Here is a 22572-nt window from a genome sequence, read left to right as displayed (position 1 = left end):
TGTATCCATGTTAATTTTTAGATTTGTCTGAGAAGTAGCCTATAAGTGAATTATAAGAATGTAAGTTTTAATTTTAATGCTCATTTTTCACAAGTTTGCTTTTTTATTCAAAAGAAGTAATTTCTTAACTTTTTACAGAAAAGTGAAACCTGAAGATATGTTTATTTAGTAGCTTTACAGCTACTGAAACAAAGTTTTCGTAAATCTTATATATCGTAAATACGTATTACTGAAGATAGGGTATTGAAATTTTTGAAAATATTCGCATGGAAAATGTTTATAAGGAAATGAATTAACGAAGCAACTACTGTTACATTATAAACAAAAGATACTGTATTATGCCCATGTGTTGTAAAAATATCAGCTCTATACCTTCAGCAGATTTAGAGGAAATAATTTAATATTCTGATGATAGGAAGTTGCGCACCAGAATCAACTTAAAAGCATAATGCGATAGAAGTTCTGTTACGTAATATTACAGTTGAAACATTGAGGATGCTACCCATAGACATTTCGCTAGCCCGCGCTACGAGCGTGCTAAACAGGATTCATATCATATCATATCACATCGCTAACACTGGTTTATGAATACGAAAAACGTTAGTTCGCTGATCATCCACCGAAAGCCCGCGCTAAGAATGTCTATGAATACGTCCCTTACAGTACATAGATAACTTTGCTTTGTACTATAATATTATTTTAATAAATTTATTGATTATTTTTATAAGGCTAAATATACCATCAATATCAATTCCAACTTATCATGTTATATCTTTCTTTCGGATATCACTTTCTTTATGAATGATGCATTTCATTAACTTAATATACCCAATAGTTGTACTACTATGAAATGTATGTGAAAATTCCTTCTTAACTCTTTATTATGTTATTAACGTTTAAAACAAACTGCAATATCAATATATTAGTGTTAGTACTTTTGTTTTACAGACAATATCAATAATATCAAACAGAAAGAAGCCATATAAAAATAATTTCACATTCCGTTTGAAGTTTTTACACCACTGTTTTTTTTTTTTTACTTGAACAGGCTGCTTATTCATATACATAATTCTTCCTCCTTCCATACCTAGCGCTTGATGCCCGCGCACGACATCAAGGTCAGAAAAATGCGCTCGCTTTGACATCACTGATGTAGCATAATGCCGAAAGAAACACACATACTCACGTCGTAAGTCAGAATGGTATCTTCTAATCAAGCACCTAAATTGAAATTTGTGCCTCATGTTTGCAGATTATGGAGTAGGACATCGGCGCCATGTTCCAGTCGAATGGGGCGGCCGGTGCTGGCACCTACACCGATTCCACGCCGACCGGGAGCGGCAACAACGGTGGCGGTTTCCTGGGGGTGGCGGGGGGCTCGTCGCACCACCAGCACCCCGTGTACGTGCCCTCGAACCGGGCCGTGATGGGGGGCCTGCCGCAGCATCACCATCACCACCACCCCCAGTACAGCCCGTCAGGAGGCCCCGCGTCCAACTCGCATCACTTCGTGGGGGGCTCCACCCCGAGTCCTAGCTCGTGGCACCATCAACCCGGGGCGCCAGACAGCTACGTGACGGCGTCACCCCATCACCATCACCACCACCTCGGCACTGGGGCTCCGCACCACCAGGCACCCCTCTCTACTCCCTTCTACGCGCAGAACGCTATGATGATGTCTTCGTGGAGGGCCTACGAGAGCTCCGGTTTCCAGAGGACTTCGCCATACGGTATTGCGAACCATGTATTTTCTGTGGAATAGCAGCGAATTGTGATTGTGACAAACATAATAATAATAATAATAATAATAATAATAATAATAATAATAATAATAATAAAGGATAAATTTTGATGAAATTGCATCTTTTTTTCTAGTAAGCCAGAAACATACCCGCTTTAGTATTTACATGTTATGTGATAAACTAAGTGTTTTAAGACATATTTGTTAGGGCATTTTTTTTTGCATTTTTTGCCTGTTTCAACTCATAAGAGCGTCTTTTGTGTTATTCGGACATTTTTTAGGCATTTTCATTTAATTTTGGCCACAAATCCCCATTATTAATATAAAATAATGTTTATTTCCTTTGATATTTTGTCTACATATTTTGTCCATTAATACCCTTTATTTTTTTCCTTTGTTATTTAACGACGCTGTACCAACTATGAGGTTATTTAGCGTCGATGGAGTTGGTGATAGTGATATGATATTTGGCGAGATGAAACCGAGTATTCGCCCTATATTACCTGATATTTGCCTTACGGTTGAGAAAAACCTCGGAAAAACCCAACCAGATAATCAGCCCCAGCAGGAATCGAACCCACGCCCGAGCACAACTCCGGATCGGCAGGCAAGCGCCTTAACCGATCGAGCTACGTCGGTGGCTAATACCCATTATTTTGTATAATATTTTAATCTTTTCTACACAAATATTGCCCTTTTAACGTAGTACACCCCATGTAATGGATCAGGCCAATCATCCCTTCAATATAGACTCCTCTATACTTGCTAATTACGTATAACAGTGGCCTTGTGATGAACTACATGGAAACTACATCAGGTAAATAATTAATTAAAGTGTACCACTTAGAAAAAATTGTGTATAATTAATGTGTTGGTACTAGAATTTAATTTAATTATTAGTCTAAATATTTTCCTACTAAGCCAATTTTAGGGCATTTTAAGGGCATTTCTGAAAGATTTTTAGGTGATAAATGCATTGTTTTTAGGACATTTTTTAATTATTTATAGGTCATCAAAATCCTAGCCCTAATAATAATGTTAAAAATTTGAACTGTCAAATGCACAAACCATTAAACGAACGTTTCACAAAAAAGTCAGAACTCAACTTAATGAACAGATGGATACCGCTCTTAATAAAAGTTTAAAATCGACAATGCAAGATATTTAACATCTGCACTGCAGAGCTATCAAAACAACCTTTTCAATATGTTTCACAACAAGTTAAATTTTAGATTGTGTCGACTTCATTTTATTAAAAGGTCGATACTGTTTCTCTATAATAAAGATAGCATTGTTATAATTAGAACATTACGCACATCAAGCACAGGGATTATATTGAAGGGGTGGTAGGAGGATTATGCCTTATGTTGATGTAGATTTTGTTACTCTGACACTGAGAAATTAGAGAAGAAAAAACGATTATTGGATAAAAGAAGTATTCAAATCTAAATATGTATTTTTTTTTAAGTTCAAGAGAGGGTTCAAATCCGGTAACAGCCTTCCTTCCGTACGCCTCTGCAAGGAACTCTTCAAGCTGTCGGTGATTAAGGGCATGCGCCCTATTGAAATTAACATATTTTAGCACAATATCCATTGCACTGATCATTTAAGAATCTTTTTATATAACACCTGGAGATGAATGATGCAATAGAGACTTAGCATCATGTAACACTGGTGTCCACACCTGTGGAGTAACAGTCAGCGCGTCTGGTCGTGAGACCAGGTGGCCCGGGTTCCAATCCCGGTCGGAGCCAAGTTACCTGGTTGAGGTTTTTTCGGGGTTTTCCTGAACCCAACACGAGCAAATGCTGGGTAACTTTCGGTGCTGGACCCCGGTCTCATTTCATCGACATTATTACCTTCATTTCATTTAGACGCTAAATAACCTGAAATCTTGATACAGCGGCGTAAAATAACCCAATAAAATAAATATGGCACTGATATACACAATTTTTGCTGATTGAAAACTGTTCATATTTTCCGATTACTTAGCACATGGAAGCTCTGAAACCAGCCTTAGTTTTGTTTCTTCGGGCTACAGTTTTTCAGAAATTGGTTATAGGAAATACTAGTTTAAATTTTCTTCTTTGAGGAAATACATAAAATAAATTTTCTGAGAGATTTAAACATAAAAATGATTCACAATTTCATCTTAAGTTCCTTCTCACTCCTGGATTCCCTGTTTTCTACTTGTTTCCGCAGGTACTCGGCGGATTACTGACCTGAGCCCATAATCTTTATTTTATTACTGGTAGATCGCTTCACATTGTTACCAATAACAAAAGAAAGAGTTGGAATATTTCCCCTATAAATCAGTGATTTCTAAGAAATATCTTAGTTTTATCAATGATCTGGCTGCAGTCAATCGACTTTTGATCTTTTGAATTCCAGTGAGATCGAATGTGCTCGCGAAATGTCCCATCGTCGTCGGTGCGTATAGTCCGGATCAGCTTACTTAATACCCTAAGGGTGAAACGTAGTCATTTTTCCTCCATTCTACATAAGCTAGTGGATTATGGTGATTTTCTAATTTTCAGGTTGAATTTTGTTTTGCCAACTTTGTTTCGAATTTCGGTACTGAGAAATACTACAAATGGTAGTGATTTTATAACTCTTATGTTGGCAGCAGTGACAAGTTGCCGTAGTTTAAATTCTGGAAATTCAGATTGTACTAGATTTCTGGGTCGATTACTGGAAACTAGTGAAATTTGAACATACTAATAATTAATTAATTTCAGTATTAATATTAATACATAATAGTTATTGTATGTGTTGCTTTGTGTTGTGGTTACAATTCAAGAATTATAGTCAGGTAGGCTAAATGTAGATAAATATATTTCGTGTGATACAAGCTTTGGGTAATCGACAAAAATACCATTTCATATTTTAATTAATTTCCTTCGTGTTTAAGCTTTTACTACAATAATGGAGTAAATATTCTTAAGCATACATCTCAACGTGACATTCTTTTTCGGAATTCGTACTAATCACATCACGTGATCAAACAAAATACATTTTTAGGTTAGGTCTCATGAATCGTAAATTGTTTAATCAAAGCAATGAATTTCATTTTGTAAGACAAAATACATTTTAATATTACATCATACAGTAATCTACTAAGTACTAACGTAATGTGCGAGAGGTGTAGAAGGAAAATATAGCTACTCTTTTACAAATTATTGAACCATTTAGAAAACACCTCCCCAACATAAAGATGAGATGTGGTAAATAAGCAAGTCATCGTTATTATTAATACTACATTATTATTATTATTATTATTATTATTATTATTATTATTATTATTGTACATGGTATTGTGATTTTACCATATTTTGGTGATATCTAGTATCAGTTGGCAACACTGAAGAGTCGACCAAATTAGCCTTTTAGGAACTACTCTTACGTGATCCTCACTATAAATGGCCCTGATTCGTCTTGCTATACATGTGGTAGTTACAATCCACAAAGGCAGAGAAGAAATACGACAGACTTTTACAAAAATGCATTTAAAGCTTACTTTGGCATGCTAGTTGGTGATCTGGATAAACAGTGGGCTCCCCATTATGTAGGCCTGTTGTTCCTCGTGTTCCGAAAATATAAGACAGTGGGTTTATGGCAAATGGTAGCCTCATGAAGCAATTTGTAACTGCTCTGAATAAGGACAGCGATCGTTTCAACTTTCTTTTTACAAAGTTCCCTCAGAAAACTGAAGCTAAGATAGTAGCACTCTAAATTCGTGAGCTTATGTAGAATGAAACCTTCCGTCAATCGATGTCCGAGTTATAGAAGCCAGCATGGTTAGCATACAGAAAAGTGACAGAAAACTTTCTGCGCAACAAGAAATCTGAGAACTATAAGGAAACTGTGGAGGAAATGTTACAAAACTTTAAAAACCTAGCGTGCAGAGTTAGTGTTAAAGTGCATTTTCTCAATAGCCATATTGATTACTTTCCTGCGAATCTTGGTACAGTGAGTGAAGAACAAGGTGAACAGTTTCATAAAGACATTAAGACAATGGAAACCCGCTATCAAAGCCATTGGGATGTGTCAATGATGGCCGATTATCATTGGTGCTTGAAAAAAAAGACACTAGTGATAAACACATCAGGGCTTCGAAAAAAATTAAGGTTTCTTCTCAGTAAATGTGAACAAGTTTTGAAATTCAAAATTATTGAAACATAGCTCTCATATTTCAACATACTTATTCATAGTTAAGTCAAAATTAAACACACAGTAACAGTTTTGCCTCAGCTTTATATCTTTAATAACTATAATATTTCATTAAAATGTTACGTACATGGGTCATTTGAAAAATTTGTATAACAAATGGACGATTGAGAACGTAAAATTAAAGTCCTATTTATTGCATATTCTGCATGTATTAATATAGTGCAATGTCTCTGCCATAGTAATCAGCCACTGTACACTCAGCTTGCTTTACAGCACTGTTTTGAAATATTGTAACAGACATGACATGGAGTAACAGACTTGACAAAGCAAACAAGCATGTACTAACCTAAAATTTTTTTGCTTAAAGATCTTCAAAATAACAACTTAACTAATGGACACGTGTATTATTATGTCCTCTTGATCTTGACTTTATATGTTGTTATTTGTGGAAAACACAACACAAACAGATCTGACAGAGTAAAAATGCACGCTTAGACTAAAACATAAAGCAACAGTATGACACACAAACTCGCCAAATCAAAATGGGTGAACATAGCAGTACAATCAAAATGGATCTTTGTGCATCATCTTGGCTTGTGCTGACATCTGTGGGGCTTCTTTTTCAACTGTGTATCCATAGGAACAGAATGGTGTAACAGACCTGACTGACTTACTGGACTAGAGTAATTATGTAATCATGTTTAAGGAAATATAAATTCAGTCATAAATGAAGAAGTTTTGATAATATCAAATGTTTCTTTAATTTTTTTCTCAATTATATTATTAAACAAACCTTTATCTGGACATAATCATGCTCAATTTTAAAAACTTAAGTAGTATGGATACGGCATTTTAGCTGTAATTATGAGAATTTTATTTTATTCTCGTGAATATTTCACACGAAGGAAATAATTCTTGTGACGTTTACTACATTACTATTGAAACTACTCACTGTTAGGAATTTATAACTCTATTGTTATAAATGCAATAATGGGAAGGGTAAGAATTGATGGACATCATTTGTTATATAAATTCTGCAAATGACCCACCTACATTAGTAGGTACATTTGTTTTGATATTGTTAAAAAACCTAGCCCGATAGAATAAAACTAAAACCAGATTTGAATTTAGGGCATTCATATTATGGAAAAATTTGAAAAGCGCCATTTTTTTAAGACCAGTGTAATCGGTATTTTCTGACTGCATTCTGTTGTTTAAAATTTCTACAAATCCATTCTGTTTCTCCGTCATGGTTGATGTACCATCCGTGGTTACAGGCTAAAGTTTGCCTTTCAGAAGAATTAAATGTAGAAACTCTTGAGTACACAACAATTTTTAGCCATACCACGCACAAATATAGTCAGTTGTGCACTAGGCCTATCTGAAGTATATTTATCTTATTTGGTGGCAGAGCATTAACTACTTGAGTGGAGTGATATATATATTTTAATAAATGGGTCTTCAATAAACAGACGATATATCAGAGCAATTTTTAGCGACAACCCATAGCTAACGCATAGTATGTTGGTGTTATGCACAACACAAATTTTAACATGTACTATTTCACTCTGTAAATTAATAAAGTCAGTAATATCAAAACAAATGGTACATTTTCGTATTGTAAACTCAAAATCAAAATATCCGTGTTTACGTGATTCTGTAATTTATCTAATATTTTCGGCCGTTCGTCCACATTCATATCTCTACGTATCTCTTCGTACTATATTACGTAGTCTCTAAGTGCAAGTTTGAACCAATAAATTATTGAGATTTGCGTTAAAATAAAAAGGCTAGGAAATTGTATATTTAGTATGTAGAACTACATTTGTTTATAGATCTTTTGTTATATTATTAAGTTTTGTACTTGTGAACTATATCAATAAATCAATCAATCAATCAATCAATCAATCAATATATTACATAGTCTCTGAACACTGCTTTTCTTAATATTCAAATATTTTCCACATATTAAACACAGTACAACTTCTTCTTGTTTCAATTATAGTAAATCACACTCACATTCGGACTGAAATTATCGCACGCCTCCTTCTGTTTCTCAATGGTGAATGCCAAATTTCCATCCCTTCCTCATACCTGTCTTCTGTAGCGGCGTGCTCAGCGTGCTCTAGCTGTGTATACATGCTTTTTGACGCAAATACCGTACGCCCCTATGTGTTTACGCACCCGAAGAAGAAAGAAGAGAGCATAACATTTTACGAATGTCTACATAAGTACATAGACACCATTAACAAAACAGATTAAGCTATATAACAATAGCTGGAGACTTCAATGCCTGTGTTGGGCAAAACACAGTAAAAAATTAATTGAAACCAACGGCGAAAAAATATTGAATTAGAATGGGAAAACGTTAAGAAACTTTGTAGTGTACAACGAACTGAAAATAACTAATACATTTTTTCGCCATAAGAATATATACAAATTCACTTGGGCAGCAAGGGGCTCAAATATTATTATTAACTACATTCTTACCAATACTAAATTATCACCTCATGTGACTCAGGTGATTGATACACGTATAAATATAGAAGTTGTGACATCAGTTCCTATCACTTTATCGTTATTTTCAAATTAAATATTCCAAGTAAGTGAATCCATAAAAAGATAATAAAAACAAGTGAAATTAAAACAGACTTCAAAACAAATACATTTGTTGCAACAATAGCGTATATGGAGGCTATACTCAATAAGAATAAAAAATATTCAGGTCAGCGTACGTTGAGTACTAATATAGATGGAGAATGGAAATATCTTAAAGAAGTTATATTAAAAGCTGCAACAGAAGCATTAGGAACAAGAAAAATAACACGGAGAAGAAAGGGCTTGTATTATTTTGAGGAACAAAGAAATTAAAAAATTAATAAATAATAAGAAACAAGCATATTTTAAACATGTCCGCCAAACTCAGTTATTGACAACATATAGCCTATTATAAATACAAAAGTGTTATTGCTAATAAAGAAATAAGGAAATTAAAACGTGAGAGTTTGGATTTATATAAACAGTACTGAACAAGTTTGGCATGGTTCGCAAGATATAACATGTAAGATTTAAAAATACTTAAATTCGTATGAAAGATGATGCTTTAATTCTGTAGTGCTTGGGAAAAGTGACATAAGTCAGTTTCCACAAACCTTTTTTGATAATTTATTGACAACTTACACTGGTTTATGTCGATTTGATTTTTTTCTGTATGAATTATTGTAATGGGAGAAATACTTATGTATTTTTTCCAAGCGAGCAGATGTTCCGTAAGTTGTCAATAAATTACCAAAAAAGGTTTGTGGAAACTGACCTATGTCACTTTTCCCGAGCACTGCAGAATTAACAATATGGAAGAAAATTAATGGTTAAGATATGAGAATCTATGGACAAATAATCTTACTCTAAATACAATAGTCATAATTAATAATATTGATATGGAAGAACTACAAAGTGCACTTAAAAACTCAAATAATAAAAAAGTACAATTACAATGTTCAAGACTCACCTTATCCTATTTCAATAACGTGGTACCTATAAAACAAATAACAGAAAAACCCACGCAGTACAGTCAAAGATGTGCTCAACAATGAACCTGAGCCAAGCTTTTAAACAATTTTTGTTTCCAGATGGCGCAATGGAGTTCCAGTTTGGAGAAGGCCGGGAGTGCGTCAACTGCGGCGCCATCTCGACGCCTCTGTGGCGCCGGGACGGGACCGGCCACTACCTGTGCAATGCCTGCGGGCTCTACCACAAGATGAACGGCATGAACCGACCGCTTATCAAACCATCCAAGAGGCTGGTGAGTTGTCAAGGTTACTGTGAGAGCATTTTGTGTCATTGAGCTACGTTACTACTGCCAGAATGAGAACAGGTACGGAATAACGTTGCAGAAAGATTCCTTACGTTTTAAGAATAAAAAATAATATACCGGTATCTTTTGTATACAATGAACAATACATAAGTATATACAGGGTGTATCCTAATTAGATCGGCAAACTTTGAGACCGGGTATAAAACTTATTTTTAGATATTTCTTGTTAAGGAATCCACGGGCTGTGAATTTTCGTTACAGAACAAAAGTAGCTATATCACGTAATTACTAGGGCATTCGAAAAATAATGACAACGTAGTTACTGTTTCACACTAAATTTATTTAGGTTACTTTTGACATTATAGTCTCCTGCCATGTCCACAATACGTTGCCAAATACATTGGAAGACGGTGAACTCTATCTGCAGCAGCATTTCTGGATCTTTCTCATTGATCAATCTAAAGTTCTTCGAATGTGAACTCTTGATTGAAAGCGATTCCACCCAACTTGCAATAGTTCAATACGGTAGGACTTCTCTCCCACAGGTTTCTTGTAATGGCCTAAAGCACTGAGTTGCATGTTTTTCTCTTGCAACTTGGATTTTGTTCGTATCTTTAGGGCTGTATTCTTTACTACAAATTAGAAACATCCACTGCATTTACAAAATACAACTTCTTCGAGACTTTAAATATTGCAAATTTATGAAACAATCGTTGCTCTATTACGTAGCACAAGAATTAAATGGTCACCGCTAGGACAGCATTGTTGCCATTACTTATCAAATGCCCTAGTACAGTATTTTATATTGGTCTAATTGGCTGGAAAAGATTAAGGTAATCAGTCATTTGAAAATTAATGAATCCAATCGTGTAAACTGCGAACAAAGCTGGCAAACGGAGTGTGATGAGGAGCTCTTCAGTTTTGGAATAATCCCTGGTAAATCTTTTGAGCTCCACACCAGAACCAGATGTTGCTCCTTATGCCATGTGCATGTAGGATAACTTGTCCCATCCGAAACGTTCCATGATTTACTTTAATACATGCAGGTTACCTAATTGCGTGGAAGGATGACATTAAGCATAAGGAATGCAGTCAGAGAGGAGGATCGCGATGCCTATATTCAAAGTATGCTTTGCAGCATGGAAACGAGCAACCAGGGCCCAAACGTTCCTTAACAAAAGTGTCTAAAAAGGTTCTCTATCTGACTCCAAAGTTTGTAGGTCTAATAAAATTAAGATACATCCTACATACTGTACGTATTTGTGTTCATATTAAACCATTTAAAACATGTATGTCGTTTGAATCAGCTGCACGCAGAGACTGAGATAGAAACAGAGGAAATTAGAAATTTCTGGAAACGTTACTGAGCACGACTGTCTAAAAGCGTACGGAAGCTGACGTTGAGACAGGTTACTGATAAAAGAAAGTGATTGTTCAATAATTTAACGAATATGTGCATTAGGGGGCATTCACAACGGAATATTGAAATTGAATATATTGTATACAGTAGAACCCCAATTGTCCGTCACCCTATTAACCGATTGGTGAATTATCCGGCTGTGTTTCTCTCGCCTTTTTCTGTAGAAATATATAAAGTATTGTACATTGTATTAGCACGTTATTTTTTCTAGAGAGCGTTATTACAAGCCTTCTCCCCTACACAGTACAGTCTACTGTTCGAATTATGCTGCTGCATAACTTTTGTATAAAATATCTTCTACGGGTGTCAAAAGAAATTGTTGCGCTAAGTATCGGGAGAAAAAAGTGTAAATAATTGAGTGGTTTGGGGAAAGAGAAACTATGGCTCATCTCGCAACAGAACACGAGTTTGGAGTGTATAAAGTATGTAAATCTACAACACGAGACCTACACTTTCCACAGGCAGCCATTACAAGGAATTTTCTTGCCCTTCAAAATCCGTCGTTGACAATGAGACTTAAATTAGTGAGCTTGTGATCCACTACCTAGCGTGTTAAATACAGAGGAATTTACCAAAGTGTATTATTCACTAAATTTACGAAAATATTTCATAGTGTGGATTATCCGATTTTTTCGATTAACCGTTCAGCCCACCCCCTTCATTACTTCATTACCACGGATAATAGATGTTCTACTGTATGTAGGGTATTTCTTTCGTGCAGATCGCCTTCCATATCTCCAAATATTGCTTGAAAAACCGTGAATATTTTCCTATTTGGAGTTTAACTATTTAAAACAGATTCGTACCTTAAACTCTTAGTCGTTCTCCCTTGACCAACACAGCAATGGGCAAAACATTACAACATTCTGATATGGCATTTAGAGTATTAAGAATAATTTTGAATTGCCAACAGATTTACTGATCCTACATTTTGTAACCACTTGCACGTTCTGTCATTAGGATGTTAGTGTTCATACAGACATAACAGATACAAGAGAGTAGCGACTTTCAGATTTTGGCCTAATAAGACCTTGACGTTGAAAGCTGTTGCTATGTAATTTCAAAACGTCGGGGATAGTACAGTAAATCTCAATACATGAACCGGTATTTAAGAAAAGTCAGAAACAACTAACATTTTTCGAGAAGATAAATGAGGTTCTTAAAACTTTCACATCCAAATTTAGTAATTATTGTTTTCTCAGACCGCGACTCGTCGCTTGGGTCTGTGCTGCACCAATTGCGGAACTCGAACCACAACGCTATGGCGCCGCAATAACGAGGGTGAGCCGGTATGCAACGCGTGCGGCCTATACTTCAAGCTGCACGGCGTCAACCGTCCACTGGCCATGAGAAAGGACGGCATCCAGACCAGGAAGCGCAAGCCGAAGAAGCAGCAAGGCGGAGGGAGCGGCGGCGATAAAATGCAGGAGGACTCTGCCACACCCGGTATAAATAACAACTATAGGCGTCGAAACATACATTATACACAAACTCCCCTACCACTTTATAAATACGCAAGAGCCGCAAGTAAAACTTTCTTTTTTATTCAACTTATAAGAATATTTTAATCTATTTATAAGTAAATGATGGCAACTAGTAACACACGATACGCGATAACATGCATACATACATACATACATACATACATACATACATACATACCAATAAGACGTCATTCATTAGGCAACTAAATCAGGAGATAATGGGGTAAGGTGACCAGTGCCTTTCACCCTCCATTGTATACATCACCGACAAGCTACATATTACACTACACCTTTTCCACATGTGTGTCAGAACTGGTCAATTTAATTTCAAATAGCGTCATTTGTATTTCAGATTCGTCAATTGTATTTCAGAAAGCGTCATTTGTATTCCAGATTCGTCAATTGTATTTCAGGAAGCATCATTTGTATTTCAGATTCGTCAATTGTATTTCAGGAAGCGTCATTTGTATTCCAGATTCGTCAATTGTATTTCAGGAAGCGTCATTTGTATTCCAGATTCGTCAATTGTATTTCAGGAAGCATCATTTGTATTTCAGATTCGTCAATTGTATTTCAGAAAGTGTCATTTGTATTTCAGAAGTTGTCCATTGTATTTCAGAAAGTGTTATTTGTATTTCAGAATATCATGAGCCAACAATTTGCTATATTTATAATTCTAACATTCATAGGTTTATGAATAATATTGTTTTGAACTACTGTAAGTAACTTGCTTTAAAAATTACAATACACATACTGTATTTTGTAATTCACTGTTTTTCAATGGCATAATCAAAATAAATTGTAAACTAGGCTTACAGGAAAGTCAAATGAAGCTAATAAATGACAAAATGAAGCCTAATAAACTCGTTATTACAAACTCATGATAAACAATTACATAGTTTCCATGACAACAAAAATATATGATTCAATTATCTGAAATACAATTGACGGGATCTCAAATACAATTGACGAGTCTGAAATACAAATGACACTCTCTGAAATACAATTGACAAATCTGAAATACAAATGTTGCTTTCTGAAATACAATTGATTAATCTGAAATACAAATGATGCTTTCTGAAATACAATTGATGAATCTGAAATACATATGATACTTTCTTAATTACATCTGGAAAAGGTGTAGTCAGATTTCAGATGTATACAAACAATTGTTCTTCCTCTGGCACATATCGTCAAGTGAAATGTACTGCCTGATAGTAGATGTAGATATCAGCCAGAAACTCAGTCAGAGGGATAACTATAATGTAATCAGCAGGCTTAGAGACTTTAGACCCGATAGACGAAAACAGTGCGATTTCAAGTTGGGAAGCAGGAATGTAGTGGGTGAGGGCAGTGATGGTAGCGACCTACCTGTCGTCCCATGTGCTTTACTTACTCAGTCATACTCACAAGGCAGGGAGAGGAGGTACTGTTATGATAATAAAAACATTCCTGTACGCCTAGTTCACTTTGTCAGAAGAGAGGACAGAAGATAGTAGTTTAGTTTTAATCTGTGCATGTGGTTACCTATCTGATTAGTCGAAGAATATAATTAACAGTAAGTATGCCAAAAGTGAAAGGCTCTAAGACGCATTTATTTGTGCAAGAGTTCGGAAGTGATTATTTTGAAGTTAATGGCGACCATGTTACATGTAAATTGTGTCATGTTAGACTAAGGGGAGACAAAAAAACGGTACGTTGAGACCCACTGTAACTCCCGAAAATACATTTCACATACAAACATTTTGTCTCTTAAGAGGGAAGAAATTCCACCTGTTTCAGATTCACTTAAAAATAAAGAATCCGAGTTCTTCCTAGATCTATGTGAAATGATGGTGGCTGTAAACATACCATTTAATAAAGTAAACAACCCAAATTTCAAAGCTTTCATGGAAAAATATACCAAGAGAGTTCTCCCTACTGACTCGACGTTGCGGCAGACTTACTTGAGAAAGTGCTACGATAGAACATTAAGTAACATTAGACAACAAACAGCAAATAATAAAATCTGGATGTCGATAGACGAAGCTACTGATTCAGCTGGTAGGTGTATAGTAAATGTCATAGTCGGAACCCTCGTGACTGACAGTCCAGGAAAACAATTTCTACTAACCAGTGAGGTTATAGAAAACGCCAATTATTCGTCTATCGTCACGATTTTTAATAAGGCAATGGATCTTTTATATCCTGCCGGAGGAAATAAAGAAAATATTCTTCTGTTTGTAACGGACGGGGCTACATACATGCTGAAAGCAGCAACAGAAATTAAACACAGTTACTCCAAACTCATCCACTTAACATGTCTAGTCCATGGATGCCACCGGGTTGCTGAAGAGATACGGGCGTCCTTCAGTGATGTAGATTGTTTCATCGCTAACTGCAAAAAAATATTTTTGAAATCTCCTTCAAGAGTGCTAACATTCAAGAAAATTGCACCCACTGTTCCTCTGCCTCCACAGCCTGTTGTTACGCGGTGGGGAACATGGCTTAACGCAGCGCTTTATTATGCCAAACATTCTATATAATACTTCAGGTTATCAACTCCCTTAAGGAAGACTGTCCTCCAGCGAAGATTGTAAAATCCCTGGATTTGACGACCTTGAAGAGTAATTTGGATTTCATAGAACATAATTTTGCTATTGTGCCTAAAACAATTAAACTTCTTGAAGCATCGAACCAAGAAATGTCTGACGCTCTAAAATTAATTGAGGAAATGACGAAAGTAATTCATCAAGCATCCGCTACACCAGCTAGTAATCGTGTTAAACAGAAATTAAACTCAGTTTTGTGTAAAAACAGTGGATATGCTATATTCTGTGACATAAAAGACATGCTAGCAGGGAAGGAGTCTACGGACACTGCTGGGGTAGCGAAGATATATTTCAATGACTTATTGTTTTATCGTTTTGCACCCATTACATCATGTGATGTAGAGCGGAGCTTCTCCCAATATAAACTTTGTCTTGCCGACAACCGAAGGAAATTTAGTTTCGAGACCTTAAGAATGTGTGTTGTAGTACATTGTAACAGTTCAAATAATATTCTGGAAGAGAAAGCTGAAAAATAAACAAGTTGAACTGAGCATAAATTCTCATTACATTAAGTTATATTGTAAATATATTGTATATATTGTGGGGATATCATTGATTGTACATTATAAGTTGAGTATATTGTGTATGATTCTTATGTATGTTGTGTAAGTATTTCACATGTGCTTATGAAAGAGCCGAAAGAAAATGCATATTCATTTATTTTGAAAATTTTGTATTATAGGTTTTTATTTTAATTACGTATAGATTAATCTTTTTGGTCCTACAGAATTTTTCTCCTCTAACAATCATTTTATTTTAATGTTTGATAAATTTGTTGTCTTTCTTTGGAACGTCACTGTACAGCACGAGCAGACTGGACTGGACTTGGTTTCATGTACACATGTCTCTCCTTCTGCCGACTCCCATCCACCTCACACACAGTAACAAAGCTGTCTATAGCATGGACTTAGTAAACTTATTCTATCGGGTCCAAAATCTCGATGTCTGATCATAAACAACCATGATGGACCATGCTGTTAAAATACACGTATGCTCACACTGACGCTATGTCTGGTTTCTTTGTACTAGAGTCCAAATCGACCGCGGGCCACACGCAGTCTGTTGAGGGCTCCTCCAAGTCCGCCCTGGTGGACGCGCGCCCCTTCCTAGGACACACGGCGCTGCTGGGCGCCGTCAAGACGGAGCCCTCCGACAGCAAACCCACCCCCGCCTCGTCGTCCAACCCCGCCAGCGGCGCCGGCAGCGTCTACCCCACGTTCGCAACCCCCAACCATCACCATCACCACCAACTCAACAACCACCAGATATTCGGCTTCCCACCTCCTCCGCCACCCGTAGCGCCGGGATCGGCTACTGACGTCAGCAGCTACGTCATGGGCCACCACCCAGCACATCATCACCACCATCACCACCATATGACTGCCACCAAGCTAATGGCGACCACGTAGAGCCACGAAACCACGTCCTCTGAATCATAATGAAATTTGTATCGCAAACAAGGGGACGCATCTGTGAAAAATGAGATTCATGAGACCATCTGAAATGTACTGCGTGTTCAGTTCAAAGTGTGTCATTGGCTCGCTGTATGCCGTCATGTGGCTAGTCGTTGAGCCTAGAGAATTCAATCTTCCTACACTTCCACAGAGGCGTATTACTTATGTGCCAGAGAAGTTGCCTAGCAAGTACGGCGTTCATTCTGAAGAGTACTTACCGATACGTACGGTAACGCCAGTAGTGGCAGGAATGTGAACTGTTTGGAAACACGTACTGAGGAGAGTTTTTTCCTTACTGTCGGGATATGTGGAGAGGGTTAAGACGATTACTTACGTATTTGTTGACATTAACTTCGACGGTCAACATGGACACGGAGCATTTGATTTGTATTGTGGAAAGTTGCCGTACGCAACCGATGATAACAAATACCCTGCGTACGACTTGCCCGCGCAAAACACAGTTCGAAAGAGGTTATGGTAGCACACAGACTTTACAGACCGCCATCTGTTGCTACGACGTTCAAGTTATACCGTACACGTTCTCAAGTTCAGATTGAACGCCTTGATTAATAGGCAACTTCTCTGATATAAAAGCTGAAACTCGCTTCAAATCGCCGACTCACAACAGTGACGTCATGACACACTTTGAAATGAACACCTAGTATTCCTCTTCATGCACACTGTCTGAGGTCCCACGCATTATGAATGAAGCTTAATTTATTTTTATTCACTACGTACGTCAGGTAATGGAGATGACTGGTCAAATAGAAAGGAGTGCTCACTGCAGTTACTGTTAATGCATAGATCTAGTAATAATTTTCTAGCTTAATAGAATTCCTGAAATTAAATTAAAGCCATCTCCTTGCAATCATGTCACAAATCATGTGCTGTTAGAGAGTTTTCGCACCCTAGTGGTCCGCTAAACGTTAACGCTATGTTGACGTCAGTAATGACATATTTCATGACGTATGTTAATGTTAATTTCGGAAAGAATCGTAAGGGATCGGTGCGCTATTCCTTTAACGTTCTCTACCAGACAGCAAGGAATTTCAACAAAAATTCTTTTTTGTGCCTGTTGTACTTCGGCCTGAATAATTAATTCATTTTGGGCTGTTCTATGTAGATGAATATCGTCCACAGTGGTAAATCTTAAACGAGATCCCAAGTTCTAACATCGAATTAGGCCTACGGTAAAGTTCGTTCACGTCCACGTGGCAGGATACTTTAATACTTCTTTTACTTAGTTATTATAAGAAAGGGAAATTCAAATTTAGCCAATTTTTCTTATAAAATGTAATTTACTTTATCTGAATTTCCTGTAGGCTATAAAAACTATGTTATTTGCTTTTTCTTACTGGTTGCTCCACATTTCTCAATAATACGGTTTTTCAAACCGTTAGGTAAAAAGAAAGGCGTATAACACAGCAACAAATATGTTCATTTATTGCAAAAAGAAATAATAAATGGAGTGAAGAACAATTTTAGAATGCTGTAGAAGATGAACTATGTTACTTTAGCTAATTTTACATACCACTACACCTCTTCAATAATTTAAAATTAAATTTCCCACAAAGTGCATAATCTGCTATACGCCCCTCTTATAGCTAACTCCTCAACTATTTAAAATATGCTTTATTTTATTTTGTTATTTACACATAGGTGCTCAACTTAATATTCGGTCAGGCTTTAAATTGAATATTTCAAAACTTTAATAAACTATTTGAAGCGTAATAAATACATTAATGCGTATGAAACAAAAATATTTGTACTTCATACAAAGTAAACAATATAATACATTTTTTTCAAAATTGAATCTGACATTACACACATCAAACTATTTATTCTTTTATCAACATAAACAAAAATATCACAGTCAATTTAATATTCGGTCATAAGTTATAAAATCAAAAATATACTTCTTCATAACAACAGCAACAGAAAATTAATAATTTGTTGGGTACCCGTTCTGGTGGATAGCATGCTGCAACCGTCTGGACATACTGGCTACGATCCTGCTTGTACTGTATATGGCTCCATCAATACGACTCCATTCCTCTTCTAGTAGTCTCTTTAACTCTTCTTTTGAAGAAACTGGCACTTTTCTCAGTCTTCTGTTCAGCTCATTCCATCTATTTTCTATGGGGTTGCTGTTGGGAGGTTGGGGAAGCGTATCGATAACTTTTGGACATTATACAGTACCCAATGGCGCACAATATGCGGCTTATGTTTGGGGTCGTTGTCTTGATAAAATTTATGTATTACTTATTCCAAATTTTTCAGCACTCTTGTGTAAATTTTCTTTCAGGATTTGGAGATACTGTTCCTTGTTCATGTTACCGCCAATGAAGGCGAGCTCTCCTACTCCAGCAGCTGACATGCAGCCCCAAACCATAACCTTTCCACCACCATGCTTCACAGTTGCTTGCAAGTTGTCGATTTTCATGTCTTCTTTCACCTTACGCCACACCATCACCCGACCAGCCTGACCAAAACCGTTAAATGGACTTTAGTCGACGAAAATGACGTCATTCCACCATGCTTCATTCTTGTCAATATTGTTGTTTGCAAACTTAAGTCTTTTCTTTGCATTAACTTCAGATACCAGAGGTATTTTCCTAGCCACTCTTCCATAGTAACCACTCTTCCCCAACAGTTTTCTAATTGTTTCATAGTGCACAGTCTTTGAAGATTCTTTTGCTAGTTGGGGAGCACTTATTCGAGGGTTCTTATTAACTTTCCTGATGATCGAACATAAATCTCTGTATGTTAATTTCCTTGGTTGTCCTCTCTGCGACACATATTCAATCTTGTCTTCACTGTCATATCTTCTAATTACAGTATGTCCCCGACTGTACTCCTTCCCATATTCAACATTTCGGCTATCTCTTTATGTGTATGTCCCTTCGCATAGTGAAAAATAACAAGCTGTCGTTTTTCAGAACTAGTATTCTTGCCTTTGCGCCCCATTATTACAATGATCTTGCAAAATCGGACTACAGATCTGCAAGTGTTAACAGCAAGAAGACAACTGAAGCATACCACTCCCTCCCTTCCCTGTACAGTGCTTGCAGACGACATAGTAAACACAGTGAAAAGAGGACCGTTTCACACTTACCGAATATTAAAGTGTATACAATTTTTTGCTTTCTATATTCAAAAGTACAAATCATATGGTATATATTAATTCTGTATCAATAACTGTTTGCTCAATATTCTTCTATCGTGTGCTTCAATTTATTAATTATACTTTTTAAAGATTTTTGCACTTACTAACTGACTGAAGTTCGAAAATAATGAAATTTAAAGCGTGGGGTGAGTACCTGTAGCTTAATCATACTTTCCCTTTTACACTTTTTCACGGATGCGTTCCCTTTTCTTCATTGCATAAATTGTACGAAACAAAAAAGACGAAAATAAAATAACTTTGAACGTGTGGAATAAGAAGTGTTTGTATTCTGTCATGACACAGGTTGTCAAGTCTTTGGACGGAATTTTGTATTCGTATTAATAAAATAACGCTCGTGATGTATGCGTGTGGTGATCGAAGGCGATAGTGTTCCCATATTATTAAATAAGTGAAACACTACATAAAAAAGTGAGGAAAAATCTAGTATTCGTAGACACTATAGAAAACAATAGAGTGGATACGCAATAGTAATTTATAGTACAAGAGAGTAAAATTATATTTTACTGACGGGTGGAAAGTTCCACGAGAGCATAAAATCTATTTACTCTCACGTGCTATGCAATATTTTAACCACCACTGGTATCTAAATTTAATTTTATAATTAGGCTTTTTCTTTGTAATGTGTTGTTTGTGAAGAAGTTATAAACGAATAAATATATTGATTAGTTGTTGCTAATGTGTTGGTTGTCATGGAGAGAGTGGTTTGAAAATTGTAGTTCACTGCTATGAATAAAGTCATTATTAAGGTTGCTAGGGTCGGTGAAATAAAGGCCAGTTTAGATACCAGTCATGGATAAATGTAAATTATACTCAGTCCAGCTAAATAATAAAGCGATGTAAACCACAGAACACCAATAGACTCTTCATATGGCAAAAAAAGAGAGTGACTGCTAATCCAGAGATCTGAAGATCATGTGCATGTGTTCACATCATTTTATTCATTCGCTGGACAGAATTCAGTTGCTATGATGCAGTGAAAACAAAAGAAAAATAATTGCAATGTATCGTGGGCGAAGGCTTTGAGCACTAGTAAGGTCCTAAGAAAGCACAGTTTCTTTTAACAATATTGTGATAACAGTGTTTATAGAAATGTCAGCCATTTACTGTTTTTCTAGTTGAAAGTGTTGGAAGTACTACATTGTAAAATAATGAACGGGTTTGTTCAATGGAGATTAAATATAGGGTTGTTTCCTATCTCTGATAACGAATTTGAATGACATCATGTGCGTCAGGAGTCACACGACAGCTGAACTGTGGCGCGAGGTGACAGACCAGTAGTGAGTGATCTCATAGTCAGAGTGCACGGCGACTCACAGCAGAAATTCCCAAGAAAATCGAGTGTTTTTGGGGTGGGGTACATAACAATTCTTTCCGATGCCAAGTACAGTTAAGTGAAAATGAAAGAAGCCTCCAATAAACGAGGTTTCGTTATTTCCAAGAAAGGCATCTTCTGTGTACTTAATAAGATTGATAAAGCTCGAATGGGATTAATTTGTATATCTCGTAGGGTAGATTTGCTTGCTTTTTCGACTATGGAATTAATCCCATTCGAGCTTTGCCAGTCTAATTAGGTACAGACAAAAATGCCTTTCTTGGAAATAACGAAATCAGGTTTTTTGCAGGCTCTATGATTTTCACGTAACTGTACTTGGCATTGGAAAGGGTTGTTACGTACCCCTCCCAAAAAAGCTCGATTTTCTTGGGCATTGCTACTGTGATACACAGTGCACTCTGATTATGAAATCACTTACTAGTCTGTCACCTCTCGCCGCAGTTCAGCTGTCGGTGTGATTCCTGACGCACATGACGTCATTCAAATTCGTTATCAGAACTCGGAAACAATCCTCTGTAAAAAAAACTACGTAAAATAAAAAAACAGAACACCGCAAAAATGAAATATATCATTAAAAGAGTTCAGTTTTTTGGTTTTTAATTGATGAAATCCATTATATACTTTTAATTTGTATAAGAATAAATATCTATGGTCATTAGAAACTTAATGATAAAATTTAACTTTTGGATAAAAGCAATGGTTTTTAAAGTGATAAAAATCTCAGCATGACTTTCTCCAGCATAGAATAGATCTAATCACAGCCATGTGACTGTAATACAGAAAAAATTTACTGGTCATTTCTCTCCCAAGAGCTTTATGATTCATGGACAAATGTCTCTGAAGGATTATGGAAATGCAGAATCTGGGTTCCACTAGAGTTCTACACAGGAGCGCATTTGTTTTTCACGTCGTTTGTCAAAAAACTTCTCCCTGATTTGTTCGCGTGACTTCTGTTTCCATGTCGGGCCCCAAAATTCGAAGGCAGCTATGTACAAAAGAATAAAAAAGTCATAATACATTTTCTTTTACGTATGAAAGTAGAAAAATTCGACAATCATGTGCATATGAAAGAAAGAAAAAAAGGCAGGATAGAGAATCAAAACTTTTCGAAGAAGTCGTGGTGAAACCGATTATATTAGAACAGGGATGTCAAAACGCCTATATTACGTGCTGATATTACAAGCAATACAAATTCAACAAGGTTCACTTTTCAGCAAGATAAAGTATAATCATCGCTCTTAAGAAAATGTTGTGCGGGTTCTTGAGAGCAGGTAGTGCAGGCGTGTTGACATCCATACATTAGGATAAGATTTTTGCTGATTCAACATAAACGCAAATTAATACAATGTATATTATAGTAATTAATACTCACCAATAC

General features: G+C 36.3%; 1 protein-coding gene across 1 annotated transcript in view; it reads left to right on the top strand.

The window, feature by feature from the left end:
• LOC138696080 (GATA-binding factor A-like) overlaps window positions 1-16940 on the top strand; it is a 345621-nt gene extending 328681 nt beyond the window's left edge. Inside the window, exons 3-6 of the mRNA XM_069820607.1 lie at window positions 1253-1730; window positions 9541-9713; window positions 12348-12591; window positions 16250-16940. Of these exons, the coding sequence (XP_069676708.1) occupies window positions 1277-1730; window positions 9541-9713; window positions 12348-12591; window positions 16250-16629 (1251 nt within the window). The 5' untranslated portion in view covers window positions 1253-1276 and the 3' untranslated portion in view covers window positions 16630-16940. The remainder of the gene's footprint in view (window positions 1-1252; window positions 1731-9540; window positions 9714-12347; window positions 12592-16249) is intronic.
• The last annotated feature ends 5632 nt before the right edge of the window (window positions 16941-22572 follow it).

This window comes from Periplaneta americana, chromosome 3 (genome assembly GCF_040183065.1).
Source record: "Periplaneta americana isolate PAMFEO1 chromosome 3, P.americana_PAMFEO1_priV1, whole genome shotgun sequence".
Classification (NCBI taxonomy): Eukaryota; Metazoa; Arthropoda; class Insecta; order Blattodea; family Blattidae; genus Periplaneta; species Periplaneta americana.
The sequence above is the reverse complement of the archived record's forward strand: the minus strand, read 5'-3'. Positions and strand labels throughout refer to the sequence as shown.